Source organism: Haliaeetus leucocephalus, unplaced genomic scaffold, assembly GCF_000737465.1.
Source record: "Haliaeetus leucocephalus isolate CR32 unplaced genomic scaffold, Haliaeetus_leucocephalus-4.0 Scaffold153, whole genome shotgun sequence".
NCBI classification, from domain to species: domain Eukaryota; kingdom Metazoa; phylum Chordata; class Aves; order Accipitriformes; family Accipitridae; genus Haliaeetus; species Haliaeetus leucocephalus.
The window spans coordinates 1,367,812-1,388,600 of record NW_010972589.1 but is presented as its reverse complement, the minus strand read 5'-3'; the positions used below and the strand labels follow the sequence as shown (position 1 = coordinate 1,388,600).

Below are 20,789 nucleotides of genomic sequence, written 5' to 3'. Positions count from 1 at the left end.
TCTGCTGGGGGGGGGGGGGGAAATCCTTGTCCTTGACTTGGGGCTCACTTCAGAAAGAGCTGCTGACTGAGTCAAAACCTGGATTTTTGTGAAGGCTTTCCTGCTTCCCTTTTTACAGCAAGCCAAAAATATTTACGTAAATATCTCTTATTTAGGATTTAATCTGCAGCATTAACATTCCTTGCAATGGGCTCTGTGCAGCACCATGGAGGAATGAACTCTGGGGAGTGACTGAGGCAAAGAACTGGAAATAAACACCGAGCAATAATCCGGTTTATTCTGGGAATTAATTTCCCACCTCCTGGCTCTCTTGTTATTAACAACCCCTTTGTTAGTCTGTTAGATAACTTCCTATGCCGCAAGGGAGCTGTTGGAGGTTTAAGAGCTCCCACAGCCACTCTGTCCCGGCAGGGTGCGAGCTGCCCCAGCAGCCGCTGAGGGGAGTTTTGCCACATATGACGGGGGCAAATCAGCATTAGGCCCTTTGCAAAGGCTTTTTCACCCTCCCAGCAGCATTGCCACGTGCTTGGCGTTGGCTTTGCCACCTTGCAAGGAGGAAGAGTGCCTTCAGGCTTGTTCTTCACCCCAATGTCCCCCTGCAGCTGGGGATGCCAGGGCTGAGCCCCTTGCCCCTTGCTCTGCACCCTGTTTGCACGCAGATCTTGCTCCCAACACTACTTTCCCTACAGGGTTGAACCAAAATGGCTCATCTAAGTGACTCAGGGCAGCCATATGAACCAGCTCCTTATCCGCCATGAACCAGCACAGCTCCACTGACCTCCCTGCTCATTTACACCCAGCATTTCTCCCTATGGTGCCAACTGCCTGCAAAAAACAGCTCCCATGCCAGACCCCTGCAGTTGGCACAACATGCGGAGTGTGCCGTGGGTCTGGTCGAGGCACTGGGCTTGGCCAGCGACACCCTCACCTCTGCTCAGCATCCCGCCTGGTGCCCAGGGGCTTCCTCACTCAGGGCCAAGCACTGCTGAGCACCCACCCTGCTGTAAACCCACCCTAGTGTCACTTCAGCCTGGCCCAGCCTGCTTACGGGCAGACTAACTGCACCTACGAGGTCTGAACCCCCACCTCTGCCCAGGTCAAGCTCTCTGGAGGAGAGCAAGGAAAAAGAGACAATGTGCTGATGAACAGAAAGACAGGAGGTTGTAAAGTCTGCAAATATCCTGTTTACAAGTATCATCAGCAATAAAGGCCCTATTGCTCTGCTGGGCAGGACAGGGACTGGCTCTGTGCTTTTCTACAAGGAAGATGCCAAACAAGCAGTTGCTGGCATCCCCCCCTAAGCTCAGTGTCTGGCATATCCAGCTTTTAAATTCCTGAAACAGTGTTTTGCAGACCCCTGGAAAGCCACTGAATCCTTTTTAAGAGGGCAGCGAAAAACAATTAAGAAAAGCAAAGCCTGCTGTCAGGATTTTTAGTTACACAGTAGGGACAGCTGCCTCTCCCCAGGGAAATTTAACCAGGGAGGAAAAAAATAGTGGAGAAACTATTCTCATAAAAAACATGCTTTTCAGAAAATACTTGGGTTCATTTAATCTTTTTTTTTTTCCAAGTTAATAAAGTGTTCCAGTTTTGGTTGCATTTCATAGAATTTTCACCATCTACTACACTACTGATGGCTGATAAGCTAAACCACGCAAAGCCCCCCCCAGTGTCTGAGTTTTGCTGCCTTCAGGATGTCTGCAGGATAGGCTGCTAGTGAACTAATCACATGCAGTTTAACTGCATACAGAAACACTTGCATTTTAAGCTTTGTGCTAGAGTTCACTGTCAGACATGAAGTCTTTACCCTCAAAAGCATCTGTGTAGAGGAATACACCCAGAATTGCAGCATGACTGTCACGTCTGCTACCTGAACCGTCTAAGAAAGCTTCAGCCACTGCAGCATCTAGCCTCTACTGTAACTTCACCCACTGTATTACCTGGATTTTTCTGACCTGATCCCAGAGAGCAGCTCTGATGCAGTCCCAGCACTGAGCTGGCTTTTCAAAAACCAGCATGAACCAACTCCTACCACCACATGTGTATGTAGAAGTAAGCTACAAGCCAACAAAACAAGCAAAAAGCACTCAAACACCTCAGTGTGTTTCTTCCTGAAAGGAAGAAAAGGTGGAAGCAGACCAGAAGCAAATGAAGCAGATGCTCATCGTGTCACTTAATGCCCAACTGAGATGAGTCCAACACTATGACAATGGATGCAGTGCAAGAAGCAGTATAATACTGGGATGTCTTATAAAGACAGGATCTTTTTAAGGATTATTCAAAACATGGTCATTAACCAGTGGTAGCTGTATACTAGAAGAGATTATTAATGTTCAGTTTTAATTAATCTAATTAGCTGACTTTTGATTTCTAACGAAGAACATCTGTGGCTGGTATACAATACAGGCATCACCTTTCTTCACTTTGGACCTTGCAGAAGGATAAACTTTCAAAGAGCTTTTTTCTGGAGCCCAAACCAATTCATTCTCTGTTTTCAAAGCTTCCCGGGAGGCTTTAGCTGCGGAACTCCTGTTGATTAAGGAATTTCAGCCAACTTCAAGGCAGATTTGCAGCCAAGTTATCACCTCCTAAAGTAAGGCTTTGTATAAGACAACACATTAATGACAGAAACTTGAAAGGATACAGCTAATCCTTAAATTAAATCAGTGTAAGCATCTCCCCTTCTCAGCATGTTCCAAGTCCCCATATGTGAACCTACAAGGAACTGAACTAGTTTCTGATGCCTTCAGAATGGTTCAACAGGGCAAGAAATAAATTAACACCATGTAGACACACATCTCTCACTCTACCTCCATCCTTTAAGAAAACATGGGCCTTCCCACTGTTTCATTGCACTTCTAGGAAATGAGTGCCACTATATTGGGGCAGCTGTCAGGTAAAAGCCTTATACTAAAGAATATGTAAAATAAAGCAGCAATAGAAGAGATTGCACACCAACAGAAAGCCTGACCTCCTACTCTGCCCTGGACTTTGCTGGGTGGACAGGGTGTAGCATGGACTGTTGGATTTAAAGCTTGCCACACTCCTCGAGGGAAGCAAGAAACATAAACCACACTTACCTCCTCCGTACATCTGACATAAGTATGGAAACCTCCACACATTTCCCAGCCCTACGGCATAGGAAATGCAGGCAAAAACAAACTGCAGAGGATTGTCCCATAGCGGCCGGGATTTCTCCATTGCCTACTTGCAGGCAGAAGTTTCAGCACAGCCTTCCTGCCTTCACTCCTTCAGGTACTCTGCCAGCCCTGCCTCAGACTCCACGCCAGCCTGGCTTGGAGGGGAGGGAAAGGCGGAGAAGCTATGCTTGCCAATTCCTATCAAGCTTTTTAATTACTAATCTTATTAACAGGCACATACTGAAGTAGGAATGCTGGTAAATAGATTATAGACACAGACAGAACTATAAAATTGGTACTTTGGGTGAATAGCTGCTTGGGTTTTGACTGGCATTTCTGGGAAGGATGTGAGCACAGGGATTTTTATCAGCTCACATGCTGACTTGACACTGGGAGGAAATAACACTGGGGCTGCAGTTTGGTTTTGGAAATGGGACACTCCTTCCCCACAGGGCTGTCTTCCCTAGGAGTGGCATTCATGTGTGTGTGAGGCACCAGCTTGGATTTGATAACATAGGGAAGGGGTTCCCACACCATTAGGACTGGGCTTAGTGACTGTCAGAGCTGCCTTTTATTCCCAGTGTCCCTTGCCCTAAACAGGTCCTCAGACATCCCATCACTCACTTGTGCGCTGGTGCTCACCCCAACCAGCCCAGCACACTCCCCAGTCCCCCAAGTGGCCTTGAAACAGTCCCTACTAGCCATGCAGGTGCCCAGCCTGCTGCAGCCTTGAGTACAACACTCAAGTTTGACCCTCCAGGAATACTACCCTTCCTCTACATGCTCTGCATGTGTATAAGAGCCTGAAATAGCCCAGTCTCTTTTCACTTACCTTCATGCTCAAACTCCACTGCTGCAGATGAACTTTTCTGAGGGGTTGCTGTTTTAAAATACTTTCAAGCAGCAGGGACCAAATATATACAAAGGCCACTGGGAGATGGTGTCCGTGGCCCACTGTGGAGGCAGAAGGACCTAGGAGGCCTTTGGGTCGTCTGAACACACACTGAAATGCCAGGTCTCAACATGAACCCTGGGACCTTGGGCCCCTGCCAAGGTACACTTTGAGCTCAACCACTTCAGACAGGTCTCCCAGTGAAGGAGGCTGCCGGCAGCGTCTGTAGCAATAAAAAGAGACTGAACAAGCCAAGGATTCAGCCTCCTTCCTCTGTCTAAATGTGGGGCTTTTTTCAGGCCAGGACTGACCACCTTTCAGGTCCATTTTACGAGTAAGACTCGCTCAGCTGCTGTCAGTCTCACTCCTCCAGCGCCAGGAACTTGCTCCCTGCCAGCGCTATGTGTGCTGCTCCAGCATCCCATCAGGCACTGGCAGAGCCGAGGCATCCAGCTGCAGGTGAGGAACCCCTACCACGGGGCCTTTGGACATCAGCCCAAACTGCAGAGTATATTGTGCAGCATTGCTGAGACCAGGAGAACCAGTCTGGTGGACTTGCTGACCAGCCACCTGTAGTAGGAAAGTCACAAAGTGGGACACTGCTTTTTTGCGTGCTAGAAAAGGTGACTGCAAGAGGTTTATGCATCTCCCATGAGTGAATCCATTCTTCGCAGCACGTTTTTGTGCTGCTAGAAATGGAGGTTGTCATTGGAAAACATCAGGGTTTGCCAAACCCTTCCAGAATAGTTTTGAGGGAGCTCGTGGCTCTTCTGCAAGCTCCTTGCAGTTCTTGTCTTGCCTGCAGAATTGCAACATGCCAGCTAGCCCTGGAAATATGTCTCATGGGTAAACCTGAATTCTGCTGGAAGGAAAAATCCAAGGTAATTTTAGATCCATAAGCTATTAAATTGAAGGATGTACACTGAGAAGCTACAGATGTGTTAGCTGTCCCATATCACAAAAACTTTTGCAAATTATTAAAAAGTTAAACATCCATCACTGCCAGTGGGATTTATTACAAATGATGCTTATAAATAACTCACAGCATTTAATAACTCACAGACAGGACAGCCTTAAAAAACCAGCACATCACTAGCACTTGGGATGCTTCCGTATGAATAGATTACTGCTACTGATGAGCATAATCAAGTTAAACATTTCCTTGGCTCTGTACCTCCTCCCCATTACATTTCAAACTAGTTTACTAATGGACTGGGGAGGCTGTGCAGGCAGAGAGGTGTAGTGTCCTCAGCTCGGGTCAGGCCAGATCAGGAAGTTCAGATGCAATGAAATGAATCCTTGCCTCTCTCACAAATGTCAGTCTCATAAGCAGCTTGGATCACAAACTACTATGAGGTTTTTTTTATGCTCATAGGCAGCCAGCAAAGTGCCTGTCATCCAGTGGCTCCTTGAGAGACAGGCTTAAATATATTTAAAGGTATTTAAACAGGTAACACTCAGGAATTCTGGCTGTGGAACTTTTTCCATATACACCTCAGATGATAGATAATCAATATGCTATTTCTGATGCTATTCAAGATTTTATCTCCTTTGAACTTCCTTCATTTGGGTTGGGCGAAGACCTGGGCTTTATCTTCAGGGACAAAGATAAGCCTCTAATAGACACATGGCAAGAACTTTTGATCATTTCACTGCTCATGTTAAAGGAAGATTAGAAAGAATTGTTTCCCCCAGTACCTAACAAATTTGAGTGTGAGAGGTTTGGGGGAGTGGGTGAGAAGGGCAGGGGTTCATTTCCACAGCAGGCCAGGGACTGATGGGACAGCATGAGAACTGCCCTGTGTAAACCTAATCAGAAGCTGGTAAACAAAGCAGAGAATCCCATTTCTCACTGAAGCAAAATTGAAAGTACTTAGGTGAAGGTACCAACTAAAAATCCCGGGTTTGCGTCTCTTGATGCCAGTACAGTAAGAAGCCAAATGCCTCTGCCAGCTACTTAAAATCAGACAAAAAGGGAGCCTGGTGTCCTAGCAACAGGTTGGGGACCATGATTTGAGGGTGTGAGAGAAGCTTAACAGTTCTATTGGCAAAAGAGATGGAAACAAGGGAGGAAGGAATAATAAGCAGCAGTGGAGGAAGTCTGGTATAGACAAATCCTAGATAATTCTACCAGGTAGTCTGGACTTTATTATGCTACACCCAACATGTAGCATATAACCCCTAAGTTTAAAAAGAAACCCTCTGGGCTTTTCTTGATGAGCCAGACGTGGGAGAGGGACAAAGTGTCAGCAGGGAGTAGCTCTGGTGTTTAGTATCTGCCATTCCTGGAGGCACCCACTTCCAAATGGAAACATGCTAGCTGTTAGCATATTAGATGATCATCAAAGGGAAGTGATGGAAGAGTCTCCACAACTTCTGAAAATCTTTAGTGATGCTATCAAGGGAAGCAGATATACAGCCAAGAGAGTAGCAGCTCCTACTTACAGTTTTTCTGTTTGTTTCTGTTCACAGCTGCTACTCTAATCTACACGTAGCAGGAAAAAGAAAGAACCCAGCTGGATTTCCAGATCTTTGACAATTCATAGACCATGACAACTGTTGGGTGACTGCTCTACGCGTTATTGGAGATTACAGTTAGTCCTCTAAGCAGTTATTAGGATTGCGATTATTCCTTCCAGCTCATCACTACTACTTGCTGCTTGGTGCCAAACTGCAGATGATGCCCTTAAGGTCTGTACCCTGAAGTCATATCCAGCCTCTTAAACACCCTTAAAACTGTTTTGCGTTACCTCAGCGTCCCAAGAAAAGCATGCCTGAGAAGAGTCCCTCTTTTTATTTTCCTTGCTTTTCTTTAGCACCACAGCTCTATCCATCTTCTGACTGTGTGGGTTTTTTAGGGTACTCCCTGCATGAAGGGGCACTCAACGCAGTTCTGATTCACAGAACTGCACCCAATTCACCCAGACCTCAGAACTGGCCTGTGTAAAACAAAAGAGCCACAAACTGGCACCTCACTAAAATAAAAAAAAAAGATACCTGGCCTATTCAGTCAGTTCTTCTGCTTGCCCTCTGCCAGTTCATGCTTTCTCTCTGTCAAAGCCTGCCTGCAGTTTGGGGAGGTCTCTGGGCTGCTCTCTTATTCACCAGCAGTTGTCAGTCATGAGCTGCCCTGTCAGAGTCCTGCACCAACCACTCAGCATCACCATCACTTAAAACAGACACTCCAAGACACTACATTAACAGGTTCCTAAAAATAATAATGAAAAAATAATTTAAAAAAAAAAGTCTATAGATATTAAGACTGCTGAAACAGAATGACATTTATCTACCCACCTTTATTTGGAGAAGAGCTGACCCCAAATAGGCTGCCTAATGTTTCGGGATATGTCTGAGAGGAGACTCTGATAAGGAGGGCAGATCTAGGTGCCTTCAGGGAGAGTCTGTAGGCAGCCACAGCTGGGCAGGAATTCTGGGCCAATGCTTTCACTTGGACACTGTCAAAATTAACAGTCAGAGGGTAACTCCTGTGGGCACATTCTCTGCTCAATGCCAGTTAGAATCATTTACAATAATAATTACAACAACAATTCTTACCTGCTCACATACAAACTTACCTTCAAATTACATTAAATTGTTTTTTAATATGTTTTTAGAAGGCACATCCTCCTAGAACAGATCAAACTTTTTTAAGCTTAATCCATTCAGCCATGTGACATCCCAAGACAATTCACGTTTGTTTCCTGAGGCAGTAAGAATCATTTCACTGTGGTCTGACAGTATCTGGTATCACGCAGAAGCCAAGAGCCATCCTTGACAATGCCAGAAGAGGGAAATCAAACTGAGGAATCATAAGAACTTTTTGGCTGGATTGAAATTTAAGTGCCTGGCAGATGAGTGTGGGTTTCCCAAAAGCAAGGTATGTGGGAACTGTCCAAATTGCAGCTGTCCTTACATCAGTCTATCAGATAAAGAGGAGCGCTTGCAGTTTAAGTGTTAATAAGTATTAGCATTCATCTTAGGACATTTAAAAAAATGGCTATTATCTACAAGAGAAAAAACAGATTAAGGAGTACTTTATGAACAGTTAAAGAACATTGGGTAATGTACTGTCTCATTAAGATGGTAGCATGCAGCACTGCTGGCTCATTTATTAACAGTCAACCTCTGAACTCAAGTCACAGTTAGAGCATAGGGTTGGTTGCTAGCTGTCAAGAGTCAATACTAGTGAAGATGAGCTGCCTAGATTTCATTCCCAAAGAAAATATTCTTCAGTCTGCAAGCAAAAAAACCCCACACAGCTTGAAAGAGATTTGATCCCTGCAGATCAGCCAGTTATAGAGAAATTTTCTTTTTAAACATTCCCTTCAGGCACAAGTCGGGAATTAACAGCTGAAGAGGAAGAAATGGATGGTGTCTATCTGAGCACTATAATGAAATTCTGAAGAACAAAGGCTGGTAAAAGCAATTAGAATTTACACCTCAGGGAAAGAAGTGAAGTTTTAGAAACATCAGACACTGTCAGGAGAGGTTCAGATGTCATCTCCATCTTCAAAATATTGTACCTATCTCAACAAAGAGTGAATCGCTACTGTATAATGCTCCAGGTCTTCTTTGACAGGTACCTCACCTTTGACAGATGATGTATTTTTCATCAAGAGCTCTACAAGACCTTTACTTAGCCATTGTACAACACAAACCAATGAGAGCATCACACTGATCTCATACTCACTAAACTGGCAATCTGCAAATAAATCAAAGTAATCAAAGTCAGGGTTTCAATTTTGCATTGCACAGTCCTCTACAAGATTTGTCTTACTCACTTGAGGAGATAACAAGGTCTGTAACCATGCTTGCCTACAGCCAACTTATTTCATTGAGACCTGTCCATATACTGAAGTTGATAGTGTACTTTCTAGTTGAGATGGTTTCTAAGCAGATAACAAAGGCCTATCACAGAGTCAAGATTCTAGCTAAGTCAACAGCCAAAGATTTATCAGAAAAGGCCACCAGAAGTCATGAGATTCTCTGCCTTTCTTCACCCTTTACCTGCCATTTTAGAAATATTAAAAAGAGTTTTATTACAAAGAAAAATACAATATTCACCCAGGTAAGTACTCCTGTTGGTGTCAACATAATTGCTCTGAGCAAACACAGGCCAGAAAGCTCTTTGGCACATCCCTATTAAGAACTTAATATTTTAGTGACTGTACAAGGGGCAAAATAATACCTTTCGTGAATTCCTGCATGAGGAGTATGTCACCCCATAAAGCTCTACTATTGTGCTACATGAATATTATCATGCTACAGACACAGGACTTCATCCCAAACCAATCTTGTTTAACCAGTGGGGGGCAAAGAACAACAAAAGAATTTACAGACTGCAAGTGTATGGCAGATTGGACTGGCACATCACTGCTTGAGCAATTTTAACAGCTTTGCTCATTTGAGAAAGAATGAGGAAAAATGATCCATTTCAGTTCAAGCAGCTCCTGAGACGAGCACTATTAAATGCCAGTTTCTGTAATGCGCTCCCCCCCCCAGCCTTTTCCACTCATACATGTTTTTACAGCTGTTTGATGTGGTATGGCTTTGAGCATGAATCTGTAATTTACATGTTTGCATTTCTAGCAAGATTCTTTACTGATGTGCCACTCCTTTCTACAGATATTTAAAAAAGAGCTATACAAAACAGTCTTATAAAAAAACCCAGCTCCTTAAAGATTAAATGTTTGAAAAACATAATGGTTTTATTTGGAGTAAAATACAGCATACATATGAACAGGGACAGATGAACAAGTAGAATGCACTATTAAGAGGCTGCCAGATAAAAGCAAGGCAGAGGATTACAAGTAAAACACTTGAAAGAAGTAAGCCATTTTCTGGTGAGGTTACATTAAGAAAGGAGATGAAAACATCTAAAATAACTTATTTCCCAAGAAAGATGCTCCATTAGGAACTTCCCTATGCATTTTCAGATTATCATCTTAATGTTAAGAATACTGGCAAAATCAGAATCTGCCTTCTGATGGTCAAATTTGTTTCAAATAAATTCAAGTGAAAAAGCATAACTTCAGTTAGCGGCTTTATTTGAAAGGATCCAGCGCTTCTGCTATAAAGAATATTTACCTCACTATCTGATGAGCATCCTCTAGCAAAACGTTAACAACAACATTTTTGTGAGGTGTGACATGTCCAGTGTGAAACAACATTACAGAATCAGCGTGTTTCATTTTTTTCCTACTACTTATTACTTCCACTGATGGAATTTTCACACATAATGCCACTTCATGACTACATTAACTATGTAAAATAACAACTGGAGTTTCCACCTCAGAGGCATCAAAAAACCTTAATGCTTTTTTTTTCTTTTTTTTCTTTTCTTAACAAAAATAAACTCCTTTCATTTTAGAGAATGACCTCAGTTCTTCAGTAAACTCCTGTTTGCTATTTTTCAAGGAATGTCGATGGTTAACAATTAAGAACATGACTACGGAAACTAATACCCATAAATTGTAAGTTTACAATGAAGTAAGGTAGGAGTTTCAGTGTGTTATTAGTATTAATAAAAAAGTTATTTTAAGCACTAAAAGCAAAAAAATATACCATTCAAAACAAAAATTACAGAAAATGTAGACTGGTATTATTTTTCATTCTATGGCAGCTTCTGATAGATCAGATGTTTTTGGTATTTTTTTAGTCCTCTGGCTCATACCTGAGGATTAACAAAAAACAAACAAACAAACAAACAAAAAAATCATTAAAACAGAGTAGAAAATATCCAAGAGACATTTTGTCTCTAAAGAAAATATGAAACCCAAGTAATAAATTACTCCCACTAGTGATGAATTCCTGTCAAGGTTCACTGTATGACTTCGGGCACAGACAAATGTATATACTTTCTAGACTATTTTCTCCTTTTAAAATTGGCCAGTTTATCAAATAGTAGAATGAGGGAATGGCCAGGAACCCATCCACAAATCCCTAGACACAGGCAGAAATTTAAACAGAAGTTTTAAGTTCCACTCTGTCCCTCTACAGCATAGGTCTAAGGCATCCATGTTGCCAAAGCTCACTTGACATTCGCAGAATGATAGTCTTCTACGCAATATAATGGCCAGGGTGCATCTTTCTTTACTCAATACCCTGTTTATATATTGTGGACTTGTCATTCCCATAAACAAGTGTGGAAGAAATAAGATAATGCCAAAGCATCTGGTACATCTCCCATCTGTATCTGTGTGTAGCACCTGGGGGCTTATCTACAATATCCATGAATATTTTGTGTCCTCTCCATATGAAATTTTCTCATTACTTGCTACACGGTAGCTGCTGTTGCACATATCCATCCTATCCACCTAGCATCCATTAAAAGGATTGGCTTGTCAAAAATCAGGAACAGCCTAATAGAAATTCTTTTTAAGGGAAAATTTATAGTCTGTTTTAGAGACAGCTTCACATTTATAAAAACAAAATGGGAGCAGAACATGGATCCAGAAGAAGGATCCTGTTTGGACAGACAGAACAGCGCCACTTACTTGGAAAGCTTTTTACGTAGATCCTTTATCTGTTCATTCTTCTTAGTGAGAATCTCTTTCATGTTGCGATAGGCAGATGTTTGCTGAAATTTCTTCTCCAATTCCTACATAACAACAACATCAACATACTATTTACCTATTATGAAAACCAGCCTAATACGCTTTTTAAAAAAGATTACTTGCTTTTCCTCCTCAAGTTTCAGAATATAGCTTCTCTATCTTACTCAAATTTAGAAGTCCACTAGTAGATTCAAATAAGATTACTGGGAGAGACGGAGAAACACAAACTTTATTTTCTAATGAAATCAGGCTAAAAGTCTTCTGAAGACTGGGAATACACTTTTCATTGAAAAGTTTCTGTGGAGACAAATGTAATCATGCAGTTAGTTGTGGTTTTGCTATTTTACATATAATGCGTGTCTTTCCACTGAAATAACAAAAATACACAGGCACAAGTGTGACCCAGTAAAGTCTGCATGCTGTAGTGTATGCTTGTTAAATTACTAATCGGTTAAAATGTGAGTAAGGATCTCATCTTTACATTACAATAAAATGCTAACCTTTTCAGCTGTGGATAGCTGATCCTGAAGCTTAAGCAAGTCATGTTTTGTTGTCACCAAGTTCTCTTCCAAGAATTTTTGGTTTGCAGTAGAGTCATTCAAAGTCTTCTCAAACTGGCATTTCAAAGCTGCCACCTTATTCTCCAATTCAGTGATATCCTGGTTTGCATTAGTCTTCAATAGAAAAAATATTTTAAATATGTCAAATGCAAGAGAAGAAATATTTAAAAGTCAAGTGCAAAATTCCACATAAAGTTGGTACATCTTAATTTTTAATAATTATGTTCACATTATTCCTACTAAAACAACTAGTTAAAGCACTAACTAATTTATAACTTTAAAAATTTGTTAATAAATGCATTTTAAAGATGGCTGGAATGTCTTCTCTGCTAAGTTGAGATTTCAAGTTCTTGTACTTCACCTCTTTAGGAATTAGGTGAAGCCACAGCATGAAGCATATCAGAAGAAGTTACTTAGCATACTGAAATAGTAAATTACAGTTTAAGATCTGAATGTCTACGCTAGAATGTATTTTTAAAGCAGGTAAAGGATCACAGGCATTTCAAAAGCCATTAGCGTAATACAGGTAGGAAAGGATGAAAGTGTTAAGGCTCATTATCAATCAGGTACCGATACTGCACTGTTCTCAGATACATTATGAAAAAACCCTCCACAGTGGCTTGTGAAGCAACTTTCCTGTTTCCTTGTGAGAAGAAACAACCCAAACTCTTCTGGCCATCAGTTCTGGGTCACGAAACATTTTATTCATGTAACTGTTCTATGGATTTCCATTAAAAAAAAAACCCTCTCAGGTTTAAAAGCTCAACTTCAAACTCTCAAAAGTATAATGACTCAGGTTGAGGCCAAACAAGCAGCACCTTAAAAAGAACAAAAATCTAAAACTAAGTAAGTTCTGCTCCTTTTTCCATGTGGAGGTTTCGTGGTTTAACCCCAGCCAGCAACTAAGTACCACGCAGCCGCTCACTCACTCCTCCCCACTCCCAGTGGGATGGGGAGGAAAATCGGAAAAAAAGTAAAACCTGTGGGTTGAGATAAGAACAGTTTAATAACTAAAATAAAATAAAACAATAATAATAAAAAATATAACAATAATAGTAATGAAAAGGAAGATAACATAAAGAGAGTGAAACACAACCCAAGAAAAGACAAGTGATGCACAATGCAATTGCTCACCACCCACTGACCGATGCCCAAGCAGCGATCTGCCCCTCCCAGTCAACTCCCTCCAGTTTATATACTGGGCATGACATTCTATGGTATGGAATATCCCTTTCGCTAGTTCGGGTCAGCTGTCCTGGCCATGCTCCCTCCCAACTTCTTGTGTACCTGCTCGCTGGGAAACTGAAAAATCCTTAACTTGGGGTAAGTGCACCTTAGCAACAACTAAGACATCAACATTGTTCTCACACTAAATCCAAAACACACTGTACCAGCTATTAGGAAAAAAATTAACTCTATCCCAACCGAAACCAGAACAGGAAGGTAAGATTTGAGCATAGGAAACCACCTGATAATAGTACCTGTACAGAAGAAAAGTTTATTTTGAATTTTGAGACAGAGTCCAAGGCTGCAATGACGAAAAGCACTACATCATATAATGTTTCAGATCGGAATAGACAGTGATCATTTTTCTCAACTGTGACATAAGTCAATTATGTAAAAATTAGAAATCCTCAAGTTAAACTGATCCAAAAGAGCAGTTACTCCCAAACCGTGGTTCACACTTGGTGTGTGGAACCATATTAACTATTAAAAAAAAAAAAAAAAAAAAAAAGCCAAGGAAAGAAAAAAGGTAGAAATCTGCTGAGCCAAGAGTTGGTCCTTAAGAATCATTGTGGTTTGGCAGTCATTTGTGTGCCCAAAGAGTTTGAAAACTACTGCCTTAATGAGCAGCTGGGTTCTTATGATTTTATTGACACCCATCCTATAAAAATACAGAGTGAAACCAGATAAAATTCAGCATTTTCTCCAAACAACTAACACTTTAATTGATTAAATAAAGTAGTACATTTCAGCACTATATCTACTAGCTAGTTTCAACAACATATATACCCTGTAAATAGAAAATGTAAGAGCTGGAGAAGAAAGTGACAGATTATAGAGAGCAAATTAGGACATGAAAGCTGAAGATACTCAGCAGCCCTGACATTGAGGCCAGTTCATGTTTAACCAGAAAAGTAGGATGAGATTTGTTTCCAATCTTTTAAAGCTACAAACACTATTATCCAGGATTTAATAAACCCCTTTAATATTTTAAACCCTTAATAATTCAAGGCTTAACAAAACAGATAAAGAAAATATTTGCCATGACTGATAAATCAAGTTCCCTATTAAGTAATATTACTGAATATAGATTTTGAAAGTTACTAGATAAAATTATAACATATTAAGCAAGCCAAGTACATACCATAAACCAATAGAAAGCAAAATAAAAAGAAATTAGGATTAAAACAGGAAAATTAAAGTGAAAATGTTTTATGACATTGAACTTCACTTCCAAATCTGTAAATGCTGCAGGGATTTTAAAAAGTCAGTTTCTCAAAATAATGGGATTAAAGTGTTCTAATTTTGTTAAAAGTTTGAACTGAAATATTTTAAATTTAAGAAACAATCACACATGAACAAACTTTAGAAAATTCTAATTATTGACAAAATAAAGGTAGAAACTTAAAATAATACTAAGGTGACCTGAACAGACTTATCTGTGTCAACCTGCATGACTTCTAGCTTCTTATGGTTTTTTTCTGCAGTAGCAACTCACATTTGAACCCTCATTTACAAAAAAGATTAAGAACCTTAAGTAGTAAAAATAAACAGTGAACCATTTTTGACAGTATGCTGATATGGGTAGAACGGCACAAAATCAAACATTTGCCATCTGACCCATTATCATTGACATTTGTAGCAAAACTTCAATTGACATTTAAGAGTATAGGACACTGGTCAGTTAGATGTAAGTATTTAGGTATTTAAAGTCTGAAGTGAGAAGCATCAAGTCTGGCTTGCTCACGTCAATATCAAATGTGACAAATGCTTGAAATAATTAGCAGTTTATTGATGCTAAAAAACCCAGGTTAGATATCATTCTTTCATTAGTAAATGGGAAGAAACAAACAGAAACAAATCTGTATCTGTTAATACAAATATCACCCCTGAGAATATGAACTCTGGAATACTACTTCCCAATAGTACCTGGAGTAATACTTTCCAATAATAATTTACCATGGTCTATGTGACACAAAATACATGCCATAATATAAACTCACATTCTGGCTTATCTGCTGACTGACAGAGCAGCAGGAAGAGAATGTCAGCAGGAACATGATAATATGAACTTGAGCTTTTGTATTTCCAGAAAAGAAACACACTATACAGACCAACTTTGTAGATGTACAGGCAACAGTTATGTTAAACAGAGGGGGTGGTGGGGGAAATCCTAATTATATTTACCTTTTGATCTCCTTGGATCATCTGTAAATCCTTCAGTGACTTCTCTAGTTTGGACTTCTCATCTAGTGCAGCTGTAGCCTGCAATACATTGAAAATGTATAACCTCAGAAACACATTTTAGTTGAAAACACAAGAATAATAACCATGGGATTCTTATTTAGATCCTTTTTAATATGTAAACAGCATTAAGTATCCAATCTTACAGGGAATTTACCTGTGTTTCTATGGTCTTGAGTCTGGTCTTCAATTTTTCATTTTCTTCTTGGAGACAAGCAACTGTCTGGGTTAATGAATGAGAAAAAGTTTGTGAACACTTGTGCTATTTTGAATTTTCCAAATACTGCAGGTAAGAAAATATGCTTCATAGCTTAGGAAAGCAAACAAGCTTCTAAATGTTTATAAAAATGGCCTTCATAAGAAATCAGTAATCCATTTATTTATTGTATTTTCTGCCTCAGTCATCAGAAATTACTTCACTTAAATTTGGCACATGCTTTACTGAATTAAGATTAGTGAGCTCAGCATCTTGTCAGTATCAAGATTCACAATAAAGAAAATTGTGCGTTCAGAAATGCAAATCTCATCACTGCTCATCATTTGTATTTTCAATCAACAGGCAAGTAAGAATTGATTCTTAGTTCCTGTTTAAAAGGGACAAATACCAGGTTACTGCATGTTCTGTGTCACAGGAAATTACTCTGACTGATAAAACATGGTTAATTCACCATATAAACTTTGAATTATTTTTGAAGAAAAAAAAAAAAAAAAGACATCAGATACACATATTCAACAAAAACTGTTATGAAACAGGTTTTGAAATTATTTTTGAGAAAGAACTACATTGATCTAAGTAAAACACAAGTCTGAATTCTTGAATGCTTTAATTATCTTAATGACTAACAACAGTTTGATTCAGACACTATACTTGACAGATCATTTTGGTAATGCAGGCTAGAAGACAGAAAACACAACTCCTCGCTAAATATCTTGACTGCTCCTAACTTAAAAGCATATTGCAAGAAGTGTGGCATTTTAAAAAAGTTCAACTGAACTAAATGAGTTCAACACCTAATAAAAACTATCAATGACATTAAATACTGGAATGTGTTTTGTAATTCTGAAAATCTCTAGCAAGTGGGAAGTCAGACGTTTTCAGAACTAGTAAATCCCAAATTCTTTAAGTGTCTGTTTCTTTAGGAGGAATTTAACCAACTGACATAAGAAAAAACCTGAATGTGATAAGATTGACTTTGAGTGATACAGAAAATGTTTGATAACCTAATCATTTCAGCCAGCTACATATTTTAATTTACTTCCTTGTTGGAAAGCCAGCCAGCTGCACAGAACAACCTGAATACTGGTTTCTACTAATTTACTTCATTAAATGGAAAAATAAATAATTACAAAGGCCAAAATGTCTTTGCAAAAGAAAGGTCAATATTGCAATACATGTTAAAGATGATAACCGCACAATAAATTTAGGCTGCTTTACAGTATTTATTAATTTATTAGCATTTTCCTTTACATTCTGGGGTATATTACCTTGACGTCTATATAGTGACAGGCACAGTATACAAATATTACTGTACAGCTATCCAGTTCAGTTGAATAAGCAGAATGGTCATTGACCGCAACCACATGAACAGACAAGTTCTCACCTTGTTTAGCAGCTCTGACCCACCTTCATTTAATGGAGCCAGTTTTGGTTTAATGAGATCTGCACTGGGCTAAAGAAATAATAAAGGTTAAAAAATTAAATTATACACATTTCTAGGAGGAAGAAAAGTATTCCATTAGTCTGTAAGATAACTACTGACAGTCAATTCAGCTTTCTTTTGTAAAGCAAATTACTGACCTTGTATTTCAAGTTCATTTTTTACTGGTACTTTGGCTCCTAAGCTATATACTTCACTTTCAGCTAAAGTTAAACAAAAGTACTGCAGAGAGACATAAAAGGATTGCAAACTTGAATTTACAAAAGACTACCGATGCTACAGCAACCAAAGACAAAGGAGCAAGGAAAACAGAAAAAAATATTTGAGTGATTGTAAGAGTAAAAACTATTTACACAGCTCCAAATAATTTTCTTATTTTAAGTATTCAAACATAATATATATTAACTAAATATACCTTTACACTACAAACCAAATAAGGTGCAACCATAATCATACAAGATAAGCTAGAGTGACATCTGCATTGTGGAATCTTCTCAGCTGTTGACTCCATGTTGGGACAGCAAATGTCCCAGTCTTATCCCAGTTTCCAGGAGGAAGGGAACTCGGGAGCAGACACTCCAACACATCCCTGGTCTGGCTGACTTTGGGATGAGCATTATGAGACATGCCCTGGATGTGCAGAATCTGCAATCTGGAAACAGCCAAGGCAATTCAGTGTGAGCCTTGGTGCTGAACTGCAAAATGCTCATTTTTGAAGACTTTCAAAGATCGTTTTGAAAAAAGCGTGGGGGTTTTGTTTTGGTTTTCTCTCTTAAACACAAAGAGTCAGTACTAAGTATTTTAAACATCTGTCATGACTCCACATGACATTTGATTATGATTTGATTAAAATAAAACTCTACCTTCTTGTTCGAAGATGTAAATTCTGACTTTTCAAACTCAGCAACCTGTTCCAACAATTCTCTTGAAAAGAAAAATAAAGGGAGGCATTTATTTACTAAAAGAGCTATGCTGTGAAACACACTTTACCAGGCTGATGCTATACTCATTATCGCATGTAAGATTCTTGTTAGAAGTACAGAATGAAGTTCTATGCAAATATAATAAATGCAACAGATCATGTCATGCAATGGTATGGTATATGCATTAGAACTGTCAAGATTTAGCATCCTTGATTAAAATATAATCTACTCGGACAACAAAGGCTTTTCAGTCAAATCCCGTCACCTGCTCTTAACTGATTAAAGTAAGAATATTACCAATAAAATTTGACAAATTTGAAATTATTGCATATCTTGCTACTTTATAGATGGAAGACTTGAAACTAACCGATCATCAATACAATAGTAAAAGGTTTCTATGGTTAGGAAAAGAATGCAAATATTTAACACTTTGAAGTTTTCTTATTATTGAAAGACATTCTGTATATCCCAGCATACGTTACCGATTCTCCAATTCAGAGACGTCTGTCTGTAACTTAAGGTACCATTTCTCAGCTTGCGAAAAGAGCTGCCGCAGAAGTAAAACATTGGTGTAAGTTGTATTTATGAGCTCTGACTCCACTTCACTGTGTACAACAGTCCGCAGTCCATCCAGCATGTCTATCACCTCATCGACTGTGAAGGTCTCCTCAACAAGTCTAAACAGAGCAGTCAAGATGAGTCATGTAAGATAAAGGTAACAATTTTGGATTGTTAAGAGACTTCGCTACACAGGTATCACTCTTATATAACGCCATGTCCTTCTGAAATCATTCACTGTCAGTAGTTATTAGATGACCACGGCACTACTAATTGGTTATTGTATTTCAATTTTCTCTTGGAAACATTACAATCACAAATATTACTTCAGCTACAGTCTTGCATCAAATTTAGAAAACAGAAGCAAAGTATAAAGCAATGTCATGCTGTCGATACCTATGTTAATTCCTAAGAATTTGAATAACTTTTAGTTTTACAAGGACTTGACTTGTACCATTCCAAAAATTATTGGGTCTTTCTTCCTCACTAAGAACATACAAATGTAAACAAAGAAAAGTCGCCCCATAAAGCATTTAAACCTGCAATTGTTGCTAGCATATTTTGCTTTATTCTTGCTCAGAACTGCCCCCCACGGTACCTGCTGTCCTTAAGGTCCTGAAAACAAGAATCCACTGTTTTGAGACACAGGCCACGCTTAAAACGAGCAAAGCGCATGTAGTTGATCACTTCATTCTGGTGGTGCTCATTAAGGCCTAGCTCTGCCTGCCGATACGGATATAAGCACAAAGACAAATGCACACTGAAGTAAGTAAAAAGGAGCACAAGCATCATGAAGACTTGCCTTCCAACTAGTTTCTGTGCTTGCTTTCATAGCGTTATCATGTTAACTAGTATGTTAAAAAACAACCGTATTTTCATACATGTAATCCCTATATACCTCACATAAGTGCACCGCCTCTAAAAGCACCAGTGCTTGGAAGCAAGTCCTCAAGTGACCAGTACCCTCGGAAAAAGTCACACAAAATCAGAGACAATCAGAGGATCAGAACCAGAAGGACTGTACGGGAGAGGAAGCTCTTGGGTAAATTTGTATTACATGTACATGTGTATAAATTAGCCGAATGATGTATCTTTTATAGACGTGCTAACAAAAATACACAGGAAAGTATGTTATGTTTCTTTGCTAGTCTATATGTAAAATCTTGAGACTTCTTATATAATCTCAAACGATAATCTGAATTTGTTTCTCAACAGCCTATTGCCCAGAAACAAATATTCCCAGGGCAAATTAAGAAGGAAGCGTTTTTAAATCTGGCTAACTAGCCCTTCTATGCATGCCTCTATTTCAAAAGGAGGAGTATTGGCATGGCCAATTATGTTAGAATAAATCTTGCTCTTGCAGGTAGCACAAGTCACAAGGAGGCATGACAGGGCACAAATGGGAGTTTATCATCACAGTCTCCGATGAGCTGCTGCAACCAAAGGTGAAGTCCATTTTGTTTACTCCAATGTACTTAGTATTGCTGGTGTTGGAGACAGCAACGTAGCAATTCAGACAAACACTTAATCTGATCACCCAGTCCTTACTAATCCAACTGCGCAGGGTAGCTCCAGTCAAAATGCAATACTGCGATAGCTGGATGAACAATGCTGAAAATGTGAGCGCAGACCTCAACTGCCTGGAAAGTAAAGGCAGCGTAGGAAACAGCGACAGCAGTAAATAAAACAAGCTCTCACAACATGGTTGCGAGTCCCACATCTCCCACAAAGTCCCACATCTTACAAATGAGAGATGATAGGAAAAGCTCCATTAATGTTCTCTTTGCTGTTGCCGGGTTTTCTTTAGGTGAAAAGTTTCTATTCATTACAGACAGAAAGCAGACAGTGCTGAAACCTCACCATCTAGAAAACAGCCTCGAAAGGAAATTAAACCAGTAAATAAACATATCAAGGCAGGCCAAAGCCACTCGCCATCTCTAGGCCCGCCGCGCCGAGACGCCCTTCAGCAACCGGGGCACTGGATCCCGCACAAAACCCCAGCCCCACTGGTCTCCACAGGCGGCAGACCTACCC

At 39.7% G+C, this 20,789-nt stretch overlaps 2 protein-coding genes across 4 annotated transcripts in view; both read right to left on the bottom strand.

The window, feature by feature from the left end:
* Positions 1 to 4,030, bottom strand: part of SLC6A20 (solute carrier family 6 (proline IMINO transporter), member 20) — a 14,688-nt gene extending 10,658 nt beyond the window's left edge. The window contains exon 1 of one of the 2 annotated variants that reach the window (XM_010562051.1): positions 3,973 to 4,030. Coding sequence is in view for 1 of the 2 variants with exons in the window: in XM_010562052.1 (XP_010560354.1) it covers positions 3,081 to 3,201 (121 nt within the window). In the remaining variant the exon portion in view is untranslated. Of the gene's footprint in view, positions 1 to 3,080; positions 3,217 to 3,972 lie in introns of those variants that run through there. The other variant, XM_010562052.1, reaches the window with a different exon arrangement.
* A 3,736-nt stretch (positions 4,031 to 7,766) lies between these two features.
* On the bottom strand, positions 7,767 to 19,473 carry LOC104828402 (leucine zipper transcription factor-like protein 1). 2 transcript variants are annotated; one of them, XR_774017.1, is made up of 10 exons: positions 19,354 to 19,473; positions 18,680 to 18,874; positions 18,138 to 18,198; positions 17,218 to 17,286; positions 15,774 to 15,839; positions 15,560 to 15,637; positions 12,089 to 12,262; positions 11,529 to 11,632; positions 10,629 to 10,705; positions 7,767 to 7,802 (listed from the first exon to the last, which is right to left on the bottom strand). XR_774017.1 is itself a non-coding variant. In XM_010562053.1 (9 exons), exons 1-9 carry the CDS (start codon positions 19,428 to 19,430, stop codon positions 10,687 to 10,689), a joined length of 843 nt encoding a protein of 280 aa, XP_010560355.1. In that variant the 5' UTR covers positions 19,431 to 19,473; the 3' UTR covers positions 9,704 to 10,686. The 2 variants fall into 2 exon arrangements, 1 of the variants encoding a protein (XP_010560355.1); XM_010562053.1 differs by lacking the exon at positions 7,767 to 7,802 and having other exon boundaries at positions 9,704 to 10,705.
* Positions 19,474 to 20,789: the final 1,316 nt, after the last annotated feature.

Bases quoted from the DNA above. Each gene is read 5' to 3' on its own strand.
- LOC104828402 (XM_010562053.1), bottom strand. From the start codon at position 19,430: ATGCGCTTTGCTCGTTTTAAGCGTGGCCTGTGTCTCAAAACAGTGGAT. The intron at 18,199-18,679 runs GTAACGTATGCT...TTTCTTTTCAAG, and splicing joins GTCTCTGAATTGGAGAATCG to AGAATTGTTGGAACAGGTTG. The intron at 11,633-12,088 runs GTTAGCATTTTA...GTTGTTATGTAG, and splicing joins AGCTATCCACAGCTGAAAAG to GAATTGGAGAAGAAATTTCA.